The sequence below is a fragment of the Catharus ustulatus genome, chromosome 2 (assembly GCF_009819885.2).
Source record: "Catharus ustulatus isolate bCatUst1 chromosome 2, bCatUst1.pri.v2, whole genome shotgun sequence".
Taxonomy (NCBI): Eukaryota; Metazoa; Chordata; class Aves; order Passeriformes; family Turdidae; genus Catharus; species Catharus ustulatus.
The window spans coordinates 53,462,590-53,487,733 of record NC_046222.1 but is presented as its reverse complement, the minus strand read 5'-3'; the positions used below and the strand labels follow the sequence as shown (position 1 = coordinate 53,487,733).

At 35.7% G+C, this 25,144-nt stretch overlaps 1 protein-coding gene across 4 annotated transcripts in view; it reads right to left on the bottom strand.

Annotated features, from left to right (window-relative positions):
- The window catches only part of PDS5B (PDS5 cohesin associated factor B), a 107,640-nt gene that overhangs the window by 77,276 nt on the left and 5,220 nt on the right, over nucleotides 1–25,144 (bottom strand). For all 4 annotated transcript variants that reach the window (XM_033051349.1, XM_033051348.1, XM_033051350.1 and 1 more), the window contains exons 2-6: nucleotides 10,024–10,149; nucleotides 6,448–6,651; nucleotides 1,887–1,973; nucleotides 1,690–1,787; nucleotides 490–616 (exon numbers count right to left, since the gene is read on the bottom strand). In XM_033051349.1, the coding sequence (XP_032907240.1) occupies nucleotides 490–616; nucleotides 1,690–1,787; nucleotides 1,887–1,973; nucleotides 6,448–6,651; nucleotides 10,024–10,131 (624 nt within the window). In that variant the 5' untranslated portion in view covers nucleotides 10,132–10,149. The remainder of the gene's footprint in view (nucleotides 1–489; nucleotides 617–1,689; nucleotides 1,788–1,886; nucleotides 1,974–6,447; nucleotides 6,652–10,023; nucleotides 10,150–25,144) is intronic.

Below are 25,144 nucleotides of genomic sequence, written 5' to 3'. Positions count from 1 at the left end.
TCTGCACACAGTTTTAATTCTATGGCTGCATCAGAAAAATACCAATAACATCAAGCCAACATTTCTAAAATACAGCAGAGACAATTACAAATCAGCAGTCCTAACAACTTTTTCCTTCCCACTCAGGGCAGCACCTTAGTTTGAACTGTTGATATAGCAGTACATGAATTACAAACTTTTCAAAGGATATTTGTAACTTCTGGTCCATTATACAGGCATTGATGGGACAAAAGGAAACTGTGTTTAAATTCATATGACACTCAACCTTTTAGACTACTGATACTTCACTTATGGCAAGTATATCAGAGCAGTGAAACTTGACTGAATTTTCTGTCTATTAAAATTATTTGTTTGCTGAAAGAGATCCAGATAATACAGACAATTGCTACAGCCATCCTCTCAATTAGATCTACATATCTTAACACACAGCTCTAAGAAATCATGATTACAAAAAGCCAATAGAACAAAACAAAAGCCACTAAATCTTACCTTATGCGCTGGCACTAGATTAACTAACACTGTATCCAGAAGTTCCTGCGACACAGTATCTCCCTCACAAATGATAGAGCTCATTAGATCAACCATGTGCATGTGTACTTTTTGGTTATGACCATTGCTGAAATTAAAAAAAGAGAATTTTTAGTGCAATATCTATATAAAGTACAACTTCTGTTCCGAGTACTTCCTGTGGTCATGCCAAACAACAAGGAATAAAATCAGAAAATCACAAGTTGTCTTCGAAATCAAAATGCTTAGATTCCTTGATTGCATATACCATCATTCTTAAATTTCATGCTCTCCACATTCACTACTGCAGTAAGACTGTATCTGTCCCTACCATGAAAAGACATTGTATTAGAACATCTCTGCTCTGCCAGCACTTGGGAAACTTCCTCTGGAGTGCTGTATGAAGTTCTGGGTTTCCCAGCATAAAAGAGATACACACATCCTGGACTCAGCCCAGCAAAGGTTCATAAAAATGATTAAGGGCCTGGAGCTGTTCTCATGGAAGGAGGGGTTGAGGTAGCTGACATCATTGTTTTAGCCTTGAGAAGAGATGGCTTAGGAAAGAACTTAATGATAAATTTAAATACCTGATGTTAGGAATAGAGAAGAGAGGGCAAGACTGTCTTGGCACCATACACTCAGTGGTGTCCAGTCACAGAACAAGAGGCAATGGGCACAGGGTGAAATACAAGACATACCACCCAGACATAAGAAACTTTTTTAATATATGGGTGACTGAGCACTAGAAAGTTCCCCAAAGAGGGCATAGCCTCTCGATCCTTGAAGATGCCCAAAACCTAACTGGCTACAGTTTTGGGCAATCTGCTCTGGTTTGAACAAAGGGAAAAGACTAGACTACCTCTAACAGTACCTTTCAGTGTCCACTACTTTCTGACTCATGTTTTTACAGCAATAATCCTCTAAATTCCTTAGAACTGCATATTATACCATTCGATTTCAAGAACAGAATAAAATAAATGCAATAAATGACAACCAAAGCTAAGTTTCTTAGGAAAAAAAGATGATATGCAGTGTGTCTTGTTTCATTAAAACAGAAAAAACTGACTACCTTTAGTTAAACTAAATTGCAAAACTACGGTCTTTAATGCTGAACAGCTATGTTAGAAGTTGTTGACCTCAATCATGCAATAATAGACCATAATTTGGGGTGAAAATACTTACTTTATTACTGAAAACAGCGTTCTATACAGCTGTGTAAAGATCTCATTGCTGTCTTCTAATTCAAAGCATATGTTATAAGACTTGACCCAAGCAATGTTCTGTGTGGGAATAGGAAAAAATAATATGAGTATTTAATATAAAATTAAATTGAAAGATTGTGTTTAACAGTTTATTATGAAGTAAGTTATGAAGCTTACCTCAAGCAAATAAAAGTATCGATTAAACTGGGGGCTTTTTGTATCTTCTAAACCTTTAAGTTGCCTTGTTATGAACATAAATATATCCTGAAAAGAAAGAAGTGCTAGTTATTCAATCAACTGCAATTAAACCTTCAAAATAAAATAATTACCTTTTAAAGTTACTTGTATTATTTAGTCACTACAAAATATGCAGCAATGACAGACATTATTTCACTATCCAAAAGAAGATAATCTACAAAAACATGGAAAATATCAAGGAGAAATTTTAAAATACTTCATGTTTCTTTAAAGGGTTGAGAAAGTAACGTTCTCCTAAGGAGAAGGAAACAAATGTTTTTCATTTCCAAAGAAAAGCATTAAACTTGACAAACACAGTTGCAACTGTCTGGCTGCAGAAGTCAAGAGATTATTATTCAGCAGGACAATGAATTAAATATTTTTGCTTCATACTACAATGAGTTTCAAAAGAAGGGGAAAAGAGCAGTATGCAACTACATCTTTCCTAAGAGTATTATTATATGTTCACTCCGCATTGTTTGTGCATTTCTCAGTCACCAAGATACTGACCCAGAAAACACCTCTTGCAAAAACTAATAAACCAAGTTCCTCCTACTTTCTCTGTCAACTTTCACCACCAGAAGTCTCCTACAGAAAAAGTCTCACACAGAGTAAATTGAAGCAGGTGACAAGGAACAAATAGTCAATTATGAACAGAATGGAAACACATAGGAAGGTGTATATACATATATATATATTTATATTTTACGTTCAGATAATTAACAGCTGGAAATCCACAACTACAACTATATTACTCTAATATGACTATATTAAATCAAAATATATAGAAATAAGTATCACCAGAAACACTCTTCACAGCCTCATCTATATCCATGTTTCATCTAACAACCTAGGTGTAAATCAAATAAATTCCAAAAGGTATAAATTTATCGCCATAATAAATAGAAGAGAGCCTGTTAATCCTGAAATAGTCTATAAGGCTTTTCTATATCACTTTCAAAACGACCATTTCCCCTAAGTTGCCCAAGAATAATACACAGACAAAAGAAAATAATAAATAATAGAGTTTCTTTTTTTCTAACACTATAACCACAAAATCCAGCCTTAATCACTAAGTTGCGCACTTACTGTGGATCTGGGTAAAATCAAGAACTAGATTACATGTGGCATCACCAACTCTTGGCAAGAAAGCACAGCTAACACACTGTTCAGAGATACAGCTATGTTCATATTTTAATTAGGTTTGAAACTGATTTTTAAGAGTTAAGGATGGTCAGAAGGATCACTGTCTGGTTCACACTTCAGATTCCCTACAGAGCAAACCATCTAGACTCTTCAGTTGAAATTAAACCAAAAGGCACAAAGGACACATTTAATGGTCTCCAATCTCTCAGGAGCATTCAGTCCCCATGCAAATGCCCATCTGAAGAATCCCTCCTTTAAAAATTAGTGCCTGAACACTAGCAGGCCATCATTCCCCATCCAAAAATGAATGCCGTCTTATGGAAAACAGGTACACTGGAAGGTTTTGTTAAGTTTAGAAGACATACAAACTGAGTCTCAGGGAAGAATAAGAAACAACTGAAGAAAGGGGGGAACATGACATACTGACCAATGCCAAACATAAAACCTACTTAATCTCAGAACCCATGCTCTGTGTTAATTATTTGTTAAACTTTACTTGCAGAGGTAAATCTCAATCAGTTCACTTAACCAAGTACCTTACTTTTTATCCTGCTGCTCAAAATGCAGTACTTAGCTACCAAATGTGATTCAAGGACCCTACTAATTTTCCAAGAGTTCTCATCACTGTGCTGTATATAACTACAGACATTAATGAATAGTGTACATGTACAAGAAGTCCAACACCTGAATGCTTCAAATAATAGCACAGTTTGAAAAAGTAGGCATTTACTCCCTAACTATTTTTTCCTATTCCTATTTAAAGAAAGCAAGACAGACTAAACTTAGAGGTACTCACTAATTTTTAATATCTCATGCACTATGACCAAACATTTTTCCCCTTTTTAACCACGTTTTTCCCTTTTTTAAGCATACATAACATACTACTTGAACATACATTTATAAATTCAAAACAGGCTAAAATAAACTTTGGCTGTAGCCAAAAAATTGCAATAATTTTGCAACTGGACAATATACTTTTGCATGAGACTGCATAAAGCAGGTCTGCATTAGAATCCAGACTTTAAAAACAAAACTGCTCACACTTCAACTTTAGGGAAAATATTTTTTCGCATGGATTGCTGTCTTGATGTCAATTAACTACATAATGGTTTCAATAATCATCAGAGCCATGGTTTTCACCAGAGAACACCCTCAGATAACCAAGGTTCTGCTACCATATACCCTTTTTAATATCTATATTTCAGCAGAGACAGGCAGACAGACGTGTCCAAGTCATTTTCAATTAACATACAAGTGATTAGATTATCTTCCCACCAAAAATATAATTTGGCCTCTAGGCTTTACACAGACTGAGGAGGGCTTAAAGTCAGAAGTTTTGATATCCCAGCAGAGCAAACCTACTACTCTAGCTCTGTTTTTAGTCCACTCATGGTGTTTTCCATCCCTGTTATCAATGCTCTTTCAATGATCAGCAGGGAATGTAAGATTTACACCGATGATACACACAGAAGAGAGAAACCTGAGATTCTTAGTCCTTTGCTCAGCATCTCACTTGCACAATATGTAAGTTACAAAGAGATCCACTGAATCTGAAACAAGGGCAAAAAACCTAAGATTTTAAGTATTTTCCTCTCAACAAATGAATACTTTTCAGCACTCCCCTTTGCCATTTCTAACTCTGGTGTTAAACACACAAGAATAGACTCAGCTGCAGTATGGATTTGATATTAAATACTGGGTAAAAATAGTGCCAAGATATAACCCAAGAGGAAGCATTCTTCCTCTTACCTCTGTCATAAAGTGGAGGGAACTCTTCGACATTTCTACCAGAGCTTGTCCTGCAACCACAAAAGCTGAGTTCAGAGGAAACGGGTTGGCAAAAAAACCTACCCCAGCAGCCCTAGGAAAAGGTCCCTATTGTTTGGCTTTTCTTCATTTCTCAAAATGCGTTTAGAAAGCTGCATCAAGAAACTGAATTCTGAAATCCACATAGATTACAGAACTCAATGCTGGCAGTGGAAGTCCCTCATCCATTCTGAGCTCTGTCCAAGCAGTGGTTGCAGTATTCTGACACTTCAGAGATCAGTACTGTAAACCTTCCAATATTGTACACTACAAAATCTGAAGCTTAGTAGCATTTGGTAGATCAAATACTCTAAGGAGGAACTTATCCCAACTCAGAAAGAGAGACATTCAAGCTCTAAGCCTACGAAGCAGATGAAAACATATACTCAAAACCGAAATATAAATCAGGACACTTGGAAACCAGACTTAAATATTGCACAGTAGAGAAAGTTAATATTTATCTCCAGTTGAAGGTAGCACAATCAATAAGTAAGGTAAATAGATATTGTACCTCTGATTACACACCCATTCAGAATTAAGAAAACAGAACTAAGAAAAATCCCTAGATATGTCTCCAGTATGTCTGTTAACAAAAGATGTACTATGGTAGTTGAAACTGCACTGTTTCCCTAATTAGGAAGCACTGCTGGTGCAACCACTAGATGAGTAACTGAGTGATTTCCTCTTAAGTGATAATAGATAGCCTATCCACCACAACCATGTTTTTATTCTACTGTGGAATAAACAAAGACCAAACCAAACGAAACAAAAAAGACCACACACACTCCTAAATCAAGGAGACAAAAAAAGCATGCGTTTTTCAGTGTTACTTTCACCTGTTTTTTTGTATACTTCCCCCAAAACTCAGTTCATCACTCTAGATTCTGATTGCACAAGGGAAACAGTTTGATTTAGAGTTGGGAACTAAGTTCGATTTCTACTTTAAAAAGTAAAAAAAATCCCCACAAAACAATATAAAATTTATTTTTTTCTGAAACAAATGAGTCAGATCTGTACTTCCTTTTCAAAGCTGACATTTCTCTATCAACCATCTCCATCTAGTGGGATCAGTGATGTTTGTAACTGCAGAATTTTCCAAGTCACATCAAAAATCATTAAACTCAGTACAAAAGTACTTTATTTCAACAGAAACTTTATCTATAAATATAGAAGTACTTGCCTCTTGGCAGTTTAATTTGAGATTCAAGGATATTTTCCCAAGTGAAGGTATTAGCTATCTTGCAAGAGATTATGATAAAAGCTATACATATCATAAATATTTCTAAAGTAAAGTAACCTGCAAATCCCCAAAACAGTTCAATAAAATACTTTTTCAATACAAATCCAAAACTCTGCAAGTTATTGGAAGATGTGCTGTACAGCCCTTTATGTCATGGGCAATTGACTTGACCAATCATATTACAAAATCAAGTGAAAACTTTGAACTGTTTAGGCTGAACCAGAAATAAAAGGAGGGAAAAAGCAGTCATAACCAATTATATTAATTACTGAGTGTAAAAACATGGAATGGAAAAACAGATTAATTTACCTTCAGTTTATCTGGTGAAGTGTATGGAGCTTCAGGGGCATAAATTCTGAAAATATCAGCAAGACAACATGCTACCAACAAACGTACATCCTTATCGGGATGTTTGAGGAAAAAATCTGAAGCAAGATGTAAAGCAAGATTTAGGTAGAGCTCCTTTTCTTCTTCAGAGTCCTGGTCCATATCCATGAACGTTTTCACAACCATCTAAATAGACAGACACACATTAGTACATAAAATTAATTACTCTGTGTAACAGAATCCTTACTAAAAGTTACTTTTCTGGTTTTGTGCAACTTCTGTAAGAAGCATTGTTAGCTATGCACTAGTACTTACTTGAGCAACCAGTGTTTTCATTTTTCAGGGCACAGGAAAGAACCGGCCAAGTCCTGTATCGACTATCCCAACACAAAGTCTCAGCAGAACTATTGAAAGTCTAGTTGTAGACTTCTCAAATCTTTTTGAAAAACCATATAATCAAGTTGGACAACTGAAGAAGCGCAACAGCATTCACTGTTACAGCCATTGACTTCAAATTCAGAAAACAGCAAAATGTTATTAAAAATATTTCTTTCTCCCTCAACTGTTCAGTGATGGTTTGTTCTCCTTCTATTCTCTTTCAGTTTCAGATTTTTGCCTATTACTGCTCTGAGGAAAATTATATTCCCTTTGCTGTCCAGAAGCATAGCACACACTCTCAGCAAATGTATATAATAAATCCAGGTAGCTCAGCGGCATGGATGTTGTCCAACATAACTAAAATGACCACTAGGATTATTAGGATGTAGTTACTGAAGTTATGGAAGAAAAAAAAAGAGTCTAGGACACCAAATATTTAACATGTTAAATAAAACAAAAGCAGGAAAATCTATATTTAGTAACTACTAATTGGTGAGAATTCTTACATTTAAAATCTTTCTGAAGGAGGGAAATTTATTGACCAAACAAAGTAATTATCTCCTTCCCCAATTCTTTATCTGACTCAGAGGCAGAGTTATTTTAAGGTGTTCGACTCTTGTAAAATGAACAAAATTATACTACAGACTTAATCACACAATCCTGAGAATTAAAGTCAAAACTCCCATCTATTTCTTCAGTGCAGGAAGAGATATTATTCAAAGAACAATAATGTCAAGTCCTAGAATCTTATAACACTGTAAATTACTTTACTTTGCTATAGTTAGTTGTTTGATTGGGTTTTTTTCCCCCTCAAAAAAAATTTACTATAAGTGATCAGGGAGCAACAAGCCCAACTCAAAAATCCCCAAGCTTCTGCATAATTAGGATCACAGAAGCTGTTTTCAAACATAGGAGAATCCTTTACAAAAAGACACAGAGGATCAACAACTTAGGCAGACACAACTTCCACTGCAAGAAAAATAAAGTCCTCCCCAGACTGGCACAAGATGAACTACTTCAAGTGCACTGGTGCCCTTAAATACTTATTAATTTGCAAGTCAGAATTGTTTTCATTTCTATGAAAAGTAGTCTTTTCAAACTTCTTGTAACAAGTATGGGTTTTTTCTTCTCTGGAAATGAACCTTGAGTGGTTTTTTCCCTGATAACGTGAACATCTGCACAAGTCAGGACAACAAAGATCAGTCACCCTGTCTGCAGAGCAATCCATCACAGTGTTTAAGGAAAAACAAAGGAAAACAAGCTAGTTGTCCCAGCACAGTTTTCCAGGTTCCTGCAAAGCAATAGATTAGAGGACTCCAGAGCCTGAAATCATACCCAGACCACTACAATTTATACTCCTGGAGCTTCATTTCCAGATGTGGCACATATTCCTTAACCCATTCAATTTTTACTACGTCATTTACAGAAACAAGCTTTGGAATTTACTTGTATAAAACTTACAGAAAAGTGTATTATTAGACTGCTGGTCTAAAATTAGATGATGACTTGGTTATGTGCATTAAAAGAAACTGTGGAAAAATGCTTTTCTCACACTATTCATCATTTCCAAGTGTTTACCACCTTTCTCTCTTCAGTGCTAGTTCACGACTGACACCACTTAGCTTCTATCTCATTTCCAAATCTATTATAAACGTCAAGAGGGCATCAATTCAAAACGCTCAAAATTTCCAAGGTAGATTATGCTGATACAGAAATTCACTCTGCATATTTTCCATTTTATTCTCAGATTTCCCAATAATTTGCATTTATATTAATATACCATCAGCAACAAACAGCAGAATGTCTACCTGTGCACAGAAAGGTGCTTTTTCCCTAATAATTATGTGAATTTGGCAGTCAGAGAAATCAAGAGGCTAATAGTTCACTTATTTATCAACTACTGCTCTTTAGCACCTGCAACTGTGTTTATACTGAAGTTTTGTACACTTGTGTTGTAGAACAGATCATCCAACCTGTTATAATAGAAACACTGTGCAGTTTTTTCCCTGCCTGAGCACCACTGAATTCACAGCCAAAATAAACAGCTAACAAGAAACACAAGACATCTTTAAAAGTCCTCCTATTCTGCAAGACAAATCAAGATGATGAAAGAGACTAGACATTCAAGGCCAAAAATTTCATTCAAAAATGAAATTAAGCTGCAGGAGAAAAAGGGTTAGTAAGAACTGCAGTGCTGCATTTCCACAAGCTGAAAAAAATATGCAAGTGTTAAAAAAGAATTATTTTTCTTAGGAATCACTCATATGCAAAGTTATAAATGTTGTCTTTTAATCAGCACATAGAATGCAATATACTCAACAAAGTCCACCAATCAAAATCCAAAGCCTAGATAGGTTACTGGGGGGAAGAGGAGAAGCAATCCTTGTGTTTTGGGATTTTATTGGTTTTTGTTCATTTACCCATAGTTCCAACTGACTTAAAAATATTTCTTCAGAAAAACTCCAAATAAAGTTAGAACACTTAAGGTTCCTCTCCAACATCTGTTTCCATCCTGTTTCACAGGGCAAGCCCAAGTTGCAGCATTGCTTCTGCACAATACAGGGCTGCCTTTTTGTGAGAGGACACAGGTAGATACAGAACTCTAGTAACAAAATCAGCCTCCAAATCTGTCCAACCTTCCAGTACACTCAGGCCAAATAAAGTGGTCAAGAAACTCAAGACAAAAGTATAACAAAGATTAAGTACAATCAAAGTATATACACAAAAGTATAACAAAGACTACCTTCATGATGATACAGGCTAAAACAGTGAGAATAATGTTTTTTATAAACAAATCAAAGAGCATGAAAGCATAAAAGGAATGCATTGAGAGGTATCCAAGTTATTTCCAAAATTATGACTCTCAGAGAGGAAAATACTTGAAAACAATGAAAGTACTGACTTAGTATAGTAGCTGAAATAAAATTTAAGTAGTATTTGAAATTAAGGTAGCTCATTTCTATTTGTGATCTTTAAATGCATTTAAACCATTTTTGAACAAACTATTTCAAGAAAGTGGTAGAAGAGAAGGCACAAGAGCAAACAAGTTTCTCCTTCTACACATAGAAAAGGTAAAGCCCAAAGGGAAAAAATTCCTTCCAGATATAAACTATAGTAATAGGACTATTGAATATCTTTTATAACAAACTTTAATCTGCAAGCAATTATTTGCTTACTAACCTTTAGCCTTCTCACCATCTCTTCTTTAGATATTTTATCAGAGATTTCTTTGACTCCTGGAGGATATGTGATTTTTCCATCATTGGCTCTCGTCTTTGAATGAGCCATGATTTCACGGTTTTAAAACTGTGGAAAGAAATTAAGAAGACAATGTTGTTTAACTAGTTCATGCTTAACCACATCTGCCCCACTCTGACAAACAAAATCCAACTAAAAATATACCAACAAACATATACAAACCTGAAAAAGACAAAATATTGTGATTGATTTCATTAATCTGTACTGTGGGACACAAACACAGTTTTGATATCCAGGTAATCAGATTGTCCTATGACACAATAAAGATTTCAAGAAGTACACATCAGAAAAAAACTAAAACTCCTCATTCTGGAATGTATTCGATCTTCACACTAACAAGACCCAACCAAAAATCTTGCTGTACTGTATGATCTGTTTCCACCTCTTGGTAATAATAGATCCTAGCTAGCTTGGGTGTTCAGACATCCAAAAGATGTGTTCTCTTTACTCTTGTGGAAAATGCAAAAAAGCCTGAACACCAGTGCTGTTAATCATTACACATCATCAGTTGTAGCTCACCAGTACTGCCAGACAAGCAGCAGATAGAGAATGAAATTAGAGACAGAAACAGAGCAGACCAAATACAAGTCTTTATTCTATGCCATTAAGGCCGTTTTCAAGTGAAGGAAAGCAGATAAGCAACGGTATCTTCCTCCTGAATTCTGACTAGGAATGCAACCCAGTTACTCAGTTTCTCAGTCCCTTTAAACTGATGCAAATGCAGACTACCATGTAATCCACTCTAAATTATGCAGAGTTTCATTGCTGTAGAGGAGGAAGCTGAACTGAGACCTTTACTTACATAAAAGCAATCAATACAAAAGCTGGTGAAAAAATCTAAACAGCATGTGTGGGGACAATCAGGATCTCAGAAAAAGACTGTACCAGGGCAGTTACAAATCAAGAATGTAACAAAAGAAACAAATTTCATTGTCTTGATATTTTTATTTACTTAGCTAAAAGTATGATCCACTTCCAGCGGTCATGACTGCTCTGAACTGGAATTCCAAGTAAGACCTCCTATAAAAGAATCTATGTATACTTTGAATTTCTTAAAACTATAACACCAGAAATAAAAATCAGCCAGAATTCACAAGAAGAGCTGCGCTAGCAACATGTTCCATAACAGCCATAATTAAAACTTACTGACTCCCAAGTCAAGGTCATTCTACACTGAAGGAGAACTAAAAAACTAGAAATGTATTCATCTACCCAAACCCTTCAAAACACGTCAACGTCTTCTGTATTCTTCAGTTCTCATTTCATTAAAACAACAGAAATTACAGATTTTGCTTCATCTTCACCTAATTTTTTACCAAACAAAAAGTTAACATTGTGTTGCTTTTGGTGGTTTTTTTGGTTTTTTTTTTTTTTTTTGCGAAGAACATATACAGTACAATACATTTTATTTTTGAAAATAGGGAAAACATGAGTAAAATGAACATAATCAGATTTCATTCAACAGGCGTGACATGCAATGTACTTCAACAGATACATGAAAGCCAACTCAGTTTCTGTCATCTTCTCTGCACCTACAAACACCTTGCAGTGGAACAGCAACACGTGCTAGCAGTGGTACTAAAAATTGACAATGACAAAGCTGGGAGGAAGCAAAACTCATTGAAGTAACTTTTTCTAATACTAAAATATGGTATCACTTTTATCCCCGTTATATTTCTTTAATGCACTGTCACGACAGTAAGTCCAGGACTCCTCAAAAGCACATGGAAATTGTAATGAAGTTCACTCTTCTTGCCATTTGACATAGATATTCCATTTCACCTTTCAGATGGGATGATGTTAAATATTACAGCTAAATTCATTGTAACAGCTCATCACAGCAGAAGGGAGCCTTGCTCAACGCAATCTGAGAACGTATAAAAGCATCAGATGCTTTGTTGGACCAATCAAACTCATCAACTCAAAAAACAAGCCTAATTGTTTTTGAAAAGCGTGTGACAAGCATCAAAGCTAACTCAAGGGAAAGAACAGGAACTAAGGGAACTGGGGAACAAAACTCCATTTTCCAGTGGTGGATAGCTGTCAGATCAGATCAAATGCAGTGGCAACTTGATTAGAACATGATGATGTAGTTCCATTTGGGGCACATTTTGAAAGAATTCAAAGACTGAAACTCATACATTACAGTCAAGTTGAAATGTGCAGTCAATATGTCCAACGGCCACACAACCAAGCTTTTACGTTTCAGTGGTATCCAAGGTCTGGATGAAACTGAACATCTGTATTGTGTTTATGTGGCAAGGTTTTCGTAGTGGGGGAGGCTGAAGGGATGGTCCCCATAGGGGCTGCTCCCATAGCAAACAGAGTCAGATCCAGACAGCACCAAAATGGACTCATCCCTTGCCAAAGTTGAACCATCAGTGACGCTGGTAGCGCCTCTGTGATAACGTATTTAAAAACGGACAAAAAATGCTGCACAGCAGTTACTAGAAAGAAAAGTGAGAAAAACATGAAACAACCCTCCAGACATCAAGGTTGGTGAAGAATAAAAGCAATCTCCCTCCATTTACCTTGACCCATGAGCTTTTTAGTCTTATTTCCTTCCCTGTCCCATTAAGCAAGAAGAGTGAGAGAGCAGCAGTATAAGCACCTAACAGTCAGACAAGGTTACAGAAGGGATGTACACAGCAAAAAAATAAATAAGACTTCATTTTCTTGAGAATTAATACATCTAGCCTTATACGGTCAAAAGTAATTCTTAAAAGGTTATCAGAAATAGAACATAAAGGATAAAGAATTATAGAACTTCTAACACTGACAGAAACAAAAATCATTCAAAAGAAACAGCAGAAAACAAAAGACCTAGCATTCAAAAAAAAAAAAAAGAAAGAAAATAAATTCAGTGCTAAGCAACCCCCTTGTACTACAGTTATAATTTCAACAATTACCTAAATAAAACTTCATTACATTCCATTGCTAGAAGTTCCTGTTCTTCTGGACTGCCAATATAGCTGTGCTAGCTTTATCAAAGCTTTATGATACCTAGCTTTATCAGAATAATCTGTGTTGAACATGTAGCAGAATCTAGAATTTTATTCTGGGGGGGAGGGAGATTCTAACTGAACGCAAGTGCCTGTGATTTCACATTACAGATACATCAGCTGTTTCAGTGAACTTCCGTCAGGGAAAACAAAGACAGTAAGAGCTAAGAACAACAGCCTCAAGGTCAGTTGTATCTACAACATGTTAAAAACATAAGCCATAAGCCAGTGATGTAATATCCAATGACTGAATTTCATAAAGTTTTTAAAATTCATTTTTATAGATTCAGTGTATTTCAAAAGAAAACAGTCTAAGACTATAAGCCTTTTGAAAGAAGGAATTTCTTTGAAAGTATCTTTGAGATTCAACAGACTCAGGTGACAGCTTCTATTATTTCTTTTTTAAAAATTAAATTTCAGAAGTTCTCCACCATGTTTTCAAAATTTCAGTATTATTCCATATACGCCATCAGAAGGGATGGAGCCCAAGTCTCACAAGAGGCTGAGGGAGCTGGGGTTGTTTAGCTTGGAGAAGAGGACACTCAGGGAGGAGTCAGGAGAGCAGTTGTTACTGCTCTCAACAACTACCTGAAGAAAGGTGAGGTAAGGTGGGGATTGGTCTTTTCTCCTGGTAATGTATGACAATACAAGAGGAAACGGTCTCAAGTGGCACTAGGGGAGGTTTAAGTTTAACATTAGGAAAAATTTCTTCACCAGAAGAGTTGTCAGGCATTGAAATAGGCTTCCCAGGGAAGTTGTAGAATCACCATTCCTTGCAGTGTTCAAAAGGTACATGGATACAGCACTTGGGGACAACACAGTGGTTCTGGGTTAACAGTTGGACTTGATCTTAGAGGTCTTTGCCAACCTTAATGATTCTATGAAAAAGGAAAATGTTCACATAGATGCCTTTTTTAAGGCAAGAAAACACTTCAGACCATGAAATGTTTTGCACCATGCAGAATCCAAGCACATAAACTAAACTTTGAGATGTGCACTGTTTCTGCTGTTATATGAGGAAAAAGAAGGGAGATAGATGTCACAAGAAGCTTGAACAAATATGTAACAAAAAAATTCCAGTGCTAATAAACAGAAATAAAAACCACAATTCAGTCAGGCTTTGTTAAACAGTAAGTTAAGTCTTCAAAAACTATGAAGAAAATAAATCTATTTTAAGATAACAGAGCATTCAAAATACAAATCCTACACTTTGTACACAAAATTATGATACAGTAAGACTTAACATGTTCTTCAACACAGAAGTCCCACTGCAATTATAATTTCTCAAAGTCCTAAAGTCAGGAATCAAGAGCAAGTCTGTAAAACTGCATTGAAAAATACTAAGTATAAAACAGCATGGCAAATTAAAAACTAAGTTATAAGGAAGGTGGAAAACTAATACAGAAAAAGGAAAGAAAGATGACAAAACACATACCCTTTGTACAATGACAACAGGAAAACTAAAGCATGGAAAAAAACCCAAAAGTGGAAGTTACATTTATTGGGCATTACAATAGGATGGATTAAAAAGTCTTTCACCTCTTGCGACAAAAAATCAAAAGTTCATATCTAATCAGCCAGACCACAAATGGGAACTCAATTAAACTAAAGAGAGTTAATTAGTAATAATTACCACTGCCAAAATTTGGCCAAACTCAAAGTACAAATGAGTTCTGTACATCATGAGTAGCACCCACTAGCTACTCAGTTGCAACTAAGTCTACCAGCCATTGTATTATTGAAATATTCAGATGTTTTCTATATCGCAGATAACTTTATGAATAGCTTAACTACACACACACTACTTGCTCAATACTCTAAAAATACAGATTGTGATCATGCAAATAAAATATGGATTGATATCTTGCATATTAAGAATCTATGCAAATATACTTCATAGGTCAATAAATATCATTAAATATCATTAGAGGATGTTAAGTCAAGGACCTAAGTGGAGGACTTAAACCATACTCCATTTAATTGCATTTTGTTTGGTTGACAGTTTACATTGCCTATGGTGATTTAATTAACTGTGCTAATCATTAAGCAAACTGTGCCTTAACACACATGAAGTCATCATGTGTCAACAGTGATTTTCCAGAGATCTATACATGTGTTTAAATCCTCATCCTCCAGATAATTTTGCAGAAGTCTTACCCAAGTGATGAAACAAACTTTAGCAAATCATCCTATATTCTTTGTCTCCTGCCTTACTATCACTTCCTCTTTAAAATCCAGAATCCAAACATAAGGACTTAGAAGATTACCAGGAACAATGATCAGTTTAGCAAATTCTACCACCATGATTATTTTTCAGAACTTTCACTGAATACACATAATTATTTATATCGCTATTCTTGAGATAATTTTAAAATCATGTATAGAAAATCTAAGAAAATATATATCAAATTTAATAACACTTTCTTTGTGTTCACAAAGGTATCAGAAGCTCAAGTGAATTTAGTAAATGGTTGGCATAGAAAAAAAATTTGAATGTGTAAAGGACTAAATATACATTTCCACAGTTCATATCATTCCAATAAGTAAGTGATTTTAAAAAAAAAAAAGTATTGGCAAATATTCATCAATACTTTTTCCATAACCAAGCAGGATGACCAGTGGCCTCTCATTGTCACAGGCCATTCCATCAACAATAAAAAAAACAGTTTAGAAGATGCAAAAACACTTTCCTAAACTGTCTCATGGGATATTGTAAGAAAGCAAAATCTTTCCCATCTCACAAATCACACTACAGATTTCACTCCCAAGCTCTATTCCTTTTTCAACACACAGTTTGTAATTTCTTTTTATTATTTATATACATTTTTTATTTTTGCACCATTAGTGGGTAACATCCTTGTATTAATATAAACCAGGACAAATGCTTGAAGATCACTAACTTTGTTTCAACAACAAGGATGCGAAAAAAATTTGTCAAGATGTAATTTCCACAAAAGATGCAACAAGATATCGTCAAGAGATTACTCAGCAACATACAGAAGTGGAAGAGGCAGGCATCTTTCTACTTCATCAGTATTAATATATTAATAAAACACAAATAATGTAACAACCAAAGTAATTTACAGAAATTCTTTACATTCTGGTAAATTCCTGCTGGCATACAGCTGATTGGCAACAATTGATCAAGGTACAAAGTGACTTAGGTGTTAAGAGACTTGCATCATCCAACTAGCACTAAACTAAATCTATTTCCATAATGTATCTACTGCTAGGGAGTTATAACTTGGCTATAAAAAGCCACTCCAAGCTGAAATTTGGCAGTTAATTTTTGGCTATTGAATAAAATAGAAAACTTTAGTGTGCTGGACCAAGGGTGCTTATGTAAATCCGAGTCATTTTTACACAGATTCAGGTATAATGCCTAGACTAATGCTTTCCATTCTCTTTTAGAAATGTATCATGTTATACTGTTTACTTAACTATCATTAAATCAAGATACTAGTATCATCCATAATATCAATAAAATGCGAGCTTCCCATTTCCGTAAGGCAGCATAGTTAGAACTGATACAGGAAGAAGTTACAGAAGCCACTAATTAATGTCTTCTGGAATGAAGACCTAAACTATAAGGTAAAAGTAACACTCTCAGTCCAACAAATGACATAAAAAGTACTGGGTTTCACTAGAGAATGCCATTAATGGCAGTCCTTTGACAATCATACAGAAGTAATAACACCTATTTAAATTAGGAAATACTTTTTTCAAACTTACACTAGAAAATACAGTAAAGCACATTAAGTTTCTTTATTAACATATTAAGTAAGCACTTTCTGGGAAATTAAGATGTGCGGGTGGTACCTGTGCAAGAAGAGACATCATCACAATGTAGAGAGGATTTGGAGGATTCAGGAAAAGAACAAAGAAGAAAAGATTAAGACACTATACCAAAATGAGCACATGTGCACTAAAGGGCCTCAAGCAACTTAAACAGAGTTGCAATCAGCTAGAAAATGATCCCAGGCAAGTCCCCACTTCTGCTGATAAGATTTTTTTTCAAACTTCATTAAAGAAACCCTCCCAAAGATTTAGCAAGTAGAAAGTATTCAGTACCAACTTATCTCAGTGCACAGCTCTCTCCAGTGGTGTTGCAGACACTTGCAGCTTCCACAAAATGTAAGTGACCAAACTAAGTTTCAGTATTTTTCCAGATGCTATAACTGTCATTTTTCTTTTAATAAAACTGCCTCATTTTTAGGCCATTTATGAAACAGTATTTTCACTGAAACACACTCAGTTGAAATAAATTTATCAGAAACTATATAAAAGAATTCAACATTAAATCATTCAACAACCTAAGGAAAAAGAAAACTGACTTATTATTGTGGGATCTCTGCTTTCACACTTCCACTCAAGACTAAGTAAAAGAAACTGTAGGAATTAAAATGGCATGTTTCTGTGCATGGCTGCAGGAAAAGAAATTACAAAGATATAAAAACTGGAAGGCGATAGTAAAATAATCTGACAGAGAAAGAAGAGTGTAGGCTGACTAAACATGATTTTAATAAAATAGACATCTGCGATGTATTTGTCAGTTAGCCAAATACTACGGAAAACATTCCTCAGGTGGTCACACTATGCAACCACACTATACAAAATCTTAAGAAAAGACAAACTATGTCCAGAGTGCTCAAACAGAAGTGATTTGGTGATATACACAGCTCCAACAGGGGTATCACAGGCAATGTCTGTGCCAAAGGAACAAAATTAAGCTTTAAGCTTTTGTACCCTTGACTGGGGTGCAAGAAAAGTTTTTATACTATTAACCAAGCTCCAACAACCACTTAGTGAGGTTCTAAGTAGTAATTAGAGTCCTCAAAACAGGACAGTTCTACCACAAAGACCAGGAAATTAAAAAAATAAAGATAGAATTGAAGCCAAACTGAGATATCCGCTGTAATAAGTTTTAAAAAAAAGGAAAAAAAAAAAAAAAGAAACTGCATCTCAGTAGCTAGAATCAAAAAGGAAAAAATACTGCGGTAGAGTAATGACTGTAAAGAAAGAAGTTATTACTGAAATAACCTATAGTCAGTTGAATACCCATTTGCAAAGAAATGACAGGTAAAACTTTCCAGTTACAACTGGTAACAGGTACCCTTAATCAGAAGCTATGCTCTTTGTCGACACTTACAAACTTCATATTTTCAAATCAAATCAACTACATGGGCATCACCTAAGAATTCATGAACCACTGTGGAATGTAAAGCTTTTTAAAGGTATTTAAAAATTAAGGTGCAGTACCCTTCAATTAAAAAAATTTTTATGAACTTTAAAAGTTAAGGTACATTGCAAGAAAATAAAAGCAGCACTCCTGTTAATAATGCAGAGCAAAAAAGTAATAATATTACTACTAGAGCTGCACTAGTTTGATATCAATAATATTTTAGCAGTTTAAGAAAAAAATCTGCATGCTGAAGTCAGAATTTCAAAGACAGGGATAAATGTAACTTCTAGCCTTATCATATTACCCTAGGACAATTTATGTTTGGTTCAACTGTGATAAAACAATTAGTACTTTCCTTGCACCAAGTATCATTTACTATGGAAGCATTAGATTAGAAATCATAGAGAGGCAGAGATGGATGAGATCGTCATTCAGTAAAACACTGAAAGTTCATATTTGCAAACATTTCTGTTTCTCTAAAAAGTGCATATGAACATTTAGACAAGAATATAGACTCTAACTCTGAAAACCAATCAGCTGTAAGGGGAAAACAATGGGGGTATCACAAAGGGTCCAATGCCTAGGTCCAAGTACAGTCTCATGATGATTTTTCTTCTCAGCATTAATTCTAGGACAAGGTACCTCAAGAACCTCCTCCCCACACTGAAGATAATCAAGCACTATCTGGACACAGTCCTGTGCAATGTGATCTAAGCAAAGAGGTCGGACCAGGTGACCCACTGTGGTCCCTTCCAAACCGACCCATTCTGTGATTCTGTGGAACAAAGAAACCAACCCACCCCACAAACCCAAAACTTCCGCAGCTAACACCTATTTTAAGGCACTTGCTTGGAATACTATGTGCAGCCAACAGTACCTATCATTCAGATAATATAAACTGAAGTCTCATGAGGACAGCACGTGCACAGAGGTGGCAAGAAGAGACTGCCAGGAGGGTAAGTTGAAAAGAGGTAGAAATCACCATAAATCACACAAATACCAGGAGATCCCACTCAAAGAATATCAACCACCATAAGATGAAAGGTCAAAGATAAATAGCTCAATGAATAAAAACTGATCAGGAGAAGCAGACTTCTAGTTTTTAAATTAAAATTTAAGAATTATTTTCTTGTCAATATCTGAAACAAAATATCCAAATAAAATACATGACAACTTGATCAATATGCAGAGATTAGCCCCTTGCTCTCATATGGTACATTCAAAGAGCAGACCATGCATTCCATAAAACCTTCTTTTTCCAGAATCACCAGAAACACTGGAAGTTCTTACACCAGTACTCTAAAATAAGAAAAGAACTGACAACCAGCCTAGGTATCAAAACTCCACAATATTACTGGTTTATGGTCATAATATTGACACAGCCATCTTTTACCAGGGAAGTTACTTTAAGATTTAGTAAGGCAGGAATTATTTGTTTCCTTCCTCCAACTGCTAGAAAAGAATGGGGGAAAAGAGGCAGGAATTATTATTTTCCATTAACTATTTTCAAAATGGAGTAACAAAAAGTAGACATAGGGACCTCAGATACCGTGCATTACAAGATTTCAAATGATTAAGAGCTGTAGTTAGAATGGCATGGAAGCCATGAGGAAAATAAGGGGAATGTAACAGGAAGCAAAAGACAAGCACAACACACAGACATCAGGCACAAATCAAGTTGTACCTCTGTGTTGACCCTTGGGAGGAAACAACACTTGGTATTACCTTAGTGTACCATTTATTTGGTTAAAAGTGCCTTATTGAGTCATACAATGAAACTTTGTTGGTTTTTTTGTTTTGGGAGTTTTTGGCAAGAATTAAAATTAAACAAATGTCCCCCCAAGGAAAAAAAGCTGCAACACCAAGAATAGTAAAAAAACAAAATAAAATACTGAAAAGAAATAAAATAAACAACTAAAAGATTTTTTAAAAAATTAAAAAAAAAAAAGAAAGAAGAATACTAGTATGCTACCAGAGAAGCAAAATGACATTATGTAAAATTACACAATGGTTAACCAATACAAAGTTGCTTCTGTACAAGTCAGAATTTATATACCTAAATGAGATGCACTTCCATTCCTAACTTTGCACACAACGTTATAAAATACAAAATTATACGCTTTACAACCTACTGCAAACTATTTGATACAGAATTACTAAAGATCAGACAAGGAATGCTAGTGGGATAGATTGAACTGTAAGACCTGAAAGAAAACAGAGGTATTCAACTGTAAAGTCGGATGCTGTTCTACACAACAGTGCATCCACTCCTGATCAATATGAATTATAAACAGACATTTATATTATAACTGCATATAGCCATCTTAGTACCAAAAACACATTCAGCTGGGTGTTTTACAAATAGAAGTTGTCTACCCAGATGGCTTCTATCAGTTCAGCTTTTCTTCCCAGCTTTTTTATTTTGTTTTTTGCGAAACTCTGGCAGAAAAGCAGACTGAAAAAAAAAAAAAAAAAACTGTCTCCAAAGACAGAGAAAGAACCCATAATTGATCACAATGCACAAATTAGATGTAGACATACTACAAACAGGTGAACTAAATTAATTATAAGACCACAAGGACCAGCAGCAGTTTCACAATCTAGTCACCTACTGTCATATATGGATCTATCAGTGAAATCACTATTTTAAAAAGCTGAAGATTCTTTTAATATTTAAGTCTTAACTTACCTTTGACACCTACCTCAACACTCAATCAATATGTAAGTTCTCTGCCAATAATACATTGACTCCTGTAAATTTTTCTACTACAGTTATTAATCCCTTACAACTATTTAGCCTATGAGGTTGAATTTTCACAGAATGGTTGAGGTTGGAAGGGAACTCCGGAAGTCACCTAGTCGAATCTCCCTGCTGAAGAAAGGACACCTAAAGCCAGTTTGCCAAGGAGTGCATCCAGATGGCATTTTGAGAATCTCCCAGGATAGTGACCTCGCAAAAGCCCAGAGCAACATGTGCCAGTTCTTGACCACCATCACGATGAAAACATTCAGAACAAACCTCTTGTGTTCCAGTTTGTGCACACTGCCTCTGGATCTATTACTGGATACCACTGAGTGGAGTCTGTCTCTTCTTTCTATGTCACTTTGAAAAATTTATATACACTAGTACATTTTAATCCTGGATTTTGTATAAACAGGAACATATGTACAGCTATGTCAACTTTCTTGACAGTAAATTTCCAAACTCTGATTTGTGTTCTGTTTTGAAATGCATGTTTAATATTTAGTCATCCTTCAGTTGCAGTTCATCACTCACATTAGGACACAAAGAGGTAGAATGAAGCTGCATCAGAGGAAGTTCAGATTGGACTTTAGGAAAAGGTTCCTCACTGACAGGTTCTTCACCTCAGGGATGTGACCGTGACACCAAACTTGTCAGAGTTCAAGAAGTGTCTGGAAAACACTCTTAATTATATGACTTAATTTTGGGTAGTCCAGTGTGGAGCAGGGATTTGGACTAAATGACTCTTATGAGTTCCCTTCCAGCTTGAGAATTTCTATGGTTCTATGCCACATTTGCTGCACAATGACAAACTCATGGGTGCATCAGTATGTGAGCTGTGCTTCCACCAGGCTCAGACCTGTGCTGATGTGCAGCAAGGACACAGACCTCATTTTACTAGACTGGATCACTGCCTTGCAGTACCCTGTAACCCACTCCCCAAGAAGACCTCTCCTCCTACCCAGGAGAGCATTAACAAAAAATCAAATCAAAAATAATGATGAAAAACTGCATATACGCCCCACTAGACTGTGTTCCATATATAGAAACCTCTAGGATGCAAGTAAGACCTATAGGAAACAAATATTTATTCATTTTAAAAGGACAAGGTTTTCAACTGAAACGAGGAAGCTTTAAATTATTAATAAATAAATATCGCTTCTTGCACTATGACTGTAAGCATACAATCATGATACAACAGTCCAGAGAGTTTCTACCTATTACTTAACGTAAGAACTGTTAACAAGAACTGTTCATGCACACACAAGAATTGCTCATTGCTCTCTCCTTATTCCCCTGAAGTTAGAAGGTTAACATAGCCAAACCAGACTAACAATCACATCTGGTAAATCCTGCTGACAGCTGAACCCATCACTAATCCACCTGTCTGCTTACAGCCAGATGTTGCTGTTTCTTTAGCACAAGAAGCTGGATTTGTTCACACCTCAGCAGATTCTCAGCTCAAGAGCAGTCTGTCTTAAGAAAAAAGCTCATCTTACCGTAGAAATAGCTCAGGTTTGGACATACTTCTACTAACTCAACTGATGAGACCAACAAGTTCTATCAGACAAAGTGACTAGAAAGTTTAGGGGTTACAGGAAAAGCATTCAACCTAGAAGCAAAGTTAATTGGAGACGGAAGGAGAAAAAAAAATACAAAAATACAAATAAAACCCTACCACAATACACCACAGGCAACATACTCTATCAGCCTAGAGGTTCCTAAAATACACAATGTACACAAGTATCTGAAGGGAGACCATCAAGGATTGGAGCCAGGCTCTTCATTAGGGTGCCGAGCAATAGGACAAGAGGCAACGGGCAGAAACTGCTGCACAAAGTTTCACCTGAACACAAGGAAGAACTCCTTTTCCATAGGGATGACTGAGCACTGAAACAGGCTTCCTAGAGAAGTTGTGAAGTCTCCTTCCCCAGAGACATTCAAAAGCCATCAGGACACAGTCCCAAGTAATGTGCTCTCGGGGACACTATTGGAGCCAGGGGGTTGGACTAGATTACCTCCAGTGGTCCCTCCAACTTTATCTATTCTATGATCCTGTAAAGCCTAAGACGTGTTAAAGAAGGTGAGAGAGGAAGCACATTGTACAATGAAGGACTGGAAGCCCAAGAGGTATGAGGACAAACTAGACAGAAAAGTCACTAAAGAGAGACCAGAGTACAGAGACCAGCTGCAGCTGGAAGAAGGGGAATGCAACCCCAGCAGATCTCCATCCTTTCCAGAGCATACAGTGTGCAAACACACATTACACTGCCCTTCTACCAATAACAAATACTTGTAAGAATCCACTGAAAAGTTCTCATACCTCACCCCACATTAAGCTGCTAAAAGAGAAAACTCTTTGCTACTAATAGCATTCCATCAGTTAGTCATAGATACAAAGCTAAAGGTTACAACCTGAAGACCGGTCAGAGCACATCCATACTGTGAATTTGTTTACCAAGTTTTATTAAAATGGAACAATGAAAATACAGAAATAGTTGCAAAATCACTTACTAAAAGTTAAGAAACAGAATTTAAGTTTCTTAAAAAATATTAAAGAAAATGCATACAAAGGAGCTGATATACCTAATCCTTCACCTTTTTTTCCATAACACAGGATTCCTTTTCCAATCAAAGCAAACAAGCTGTTCAACTTTTCTCCTTATAATTTTATGTGTGTACCTTATTAGACTCTATTTAAGCCATACTCTGAAGAGACTTCATTTCTTACTGGGCTTTTAAAAGGTTTCACGGCTGTATTATGCTAGCGTGCCATAAAAATTAACTTGTCTTTGCAACATTTTCACTAATTTTTCATAAAAATAAGTATTTGTCTCATTTCATAGATTAACTAACCCAAGATACAGACTGGAATTTAAGAACTGGTAATCAATTTTGCCTATACAGTCAGGAATTTAGGACACAACTTTTAGAGTATGCCAATTTATCCAGCGCTGCATGTAAAACTAAAGCATCTGTTGAGCCAAGCAGAAGTAGTCCGGGTCTAGAGCCTGTCTCCCAGGAAATCAATGCACTACTAATAAGCTCTTGTGGGAAGTTTGGTTTAAACAGATTTGCCTGGGATCACAAGAAACTAACAGAAGGAATGAATCCCAAAGTGACATTCAATCATTCAAGTTACTAGATACACTTCTCCCTTCCCACAGTCCCCTGTCAATTCATTTTACATTTTCTAGTTTTTCAAAAATGTGTACCGACTTTGATACGCAGCTCTAATTCCTAAATGTAGTGGGTTGAAAAAAACTCCAACACATTATAACTAGAGAGTACCATAACATATACTTACAAGGGTAAAAATTAATTTAAACTGTTTACTATCTTTAAAAAGAATTTGCAGTTTTAATATTCTTTTAAAGCTTTTTTGTAAGTAGTACAGAAGATTCAGGGGGCAATGGCCCATTAAGAAATAAAAAGTTACCTTAAATGTGCTTTCATATGTATATACAAAATGCAGTACAGACACTCTAATGGAGAACTTACTACAGGCAACATTTGTAACTTTGGGGAAAACTTTCAAAATGCTTCCCATTCTCAAAGCGCAGATCAGCCAGTCATAAAAAAGAGTGCAAAATATTTCTTTCCCTTAAACTTGTACATGCATCAAAATATTTTTTCATAACTCTTGGAAGCATTTCTGTAACTGAAGGAATTATGAACTGCATGATGCAAGTTAGGCAAATGGAAGACAAAATGCATCTCCTGTTGTCTCTTTGAAAAACTTCCTCACAACTCTTTTGAAGAGTTTAGTATTGGCTTTATCTATTCTTTCTTCCATTCTGTAAACCCAGTAAAATAAAAGTTATGGCCTTACTCTGATCATCTCATACTCGGAGGAAGAATAGCAAATGCAAACTCTATTTTGTACCATGAATTAAGTGAATTTGCCTCACTTAGACTTTTGAAAAGCCCTAGGTGGCACTTGGACTGTCCACAGACATTTTCCCTCACAAAAGTTTTCACCAAGTGATGACACAAAAAGCTACAGTTACTTCCATACACTTTGTTTCTATGTTCAGGAACCACACATAACACTTCATCCTGAACTGCCAAGTAACAAACTCAACAAAATTACCAGAGAAAATACCACACCTAATG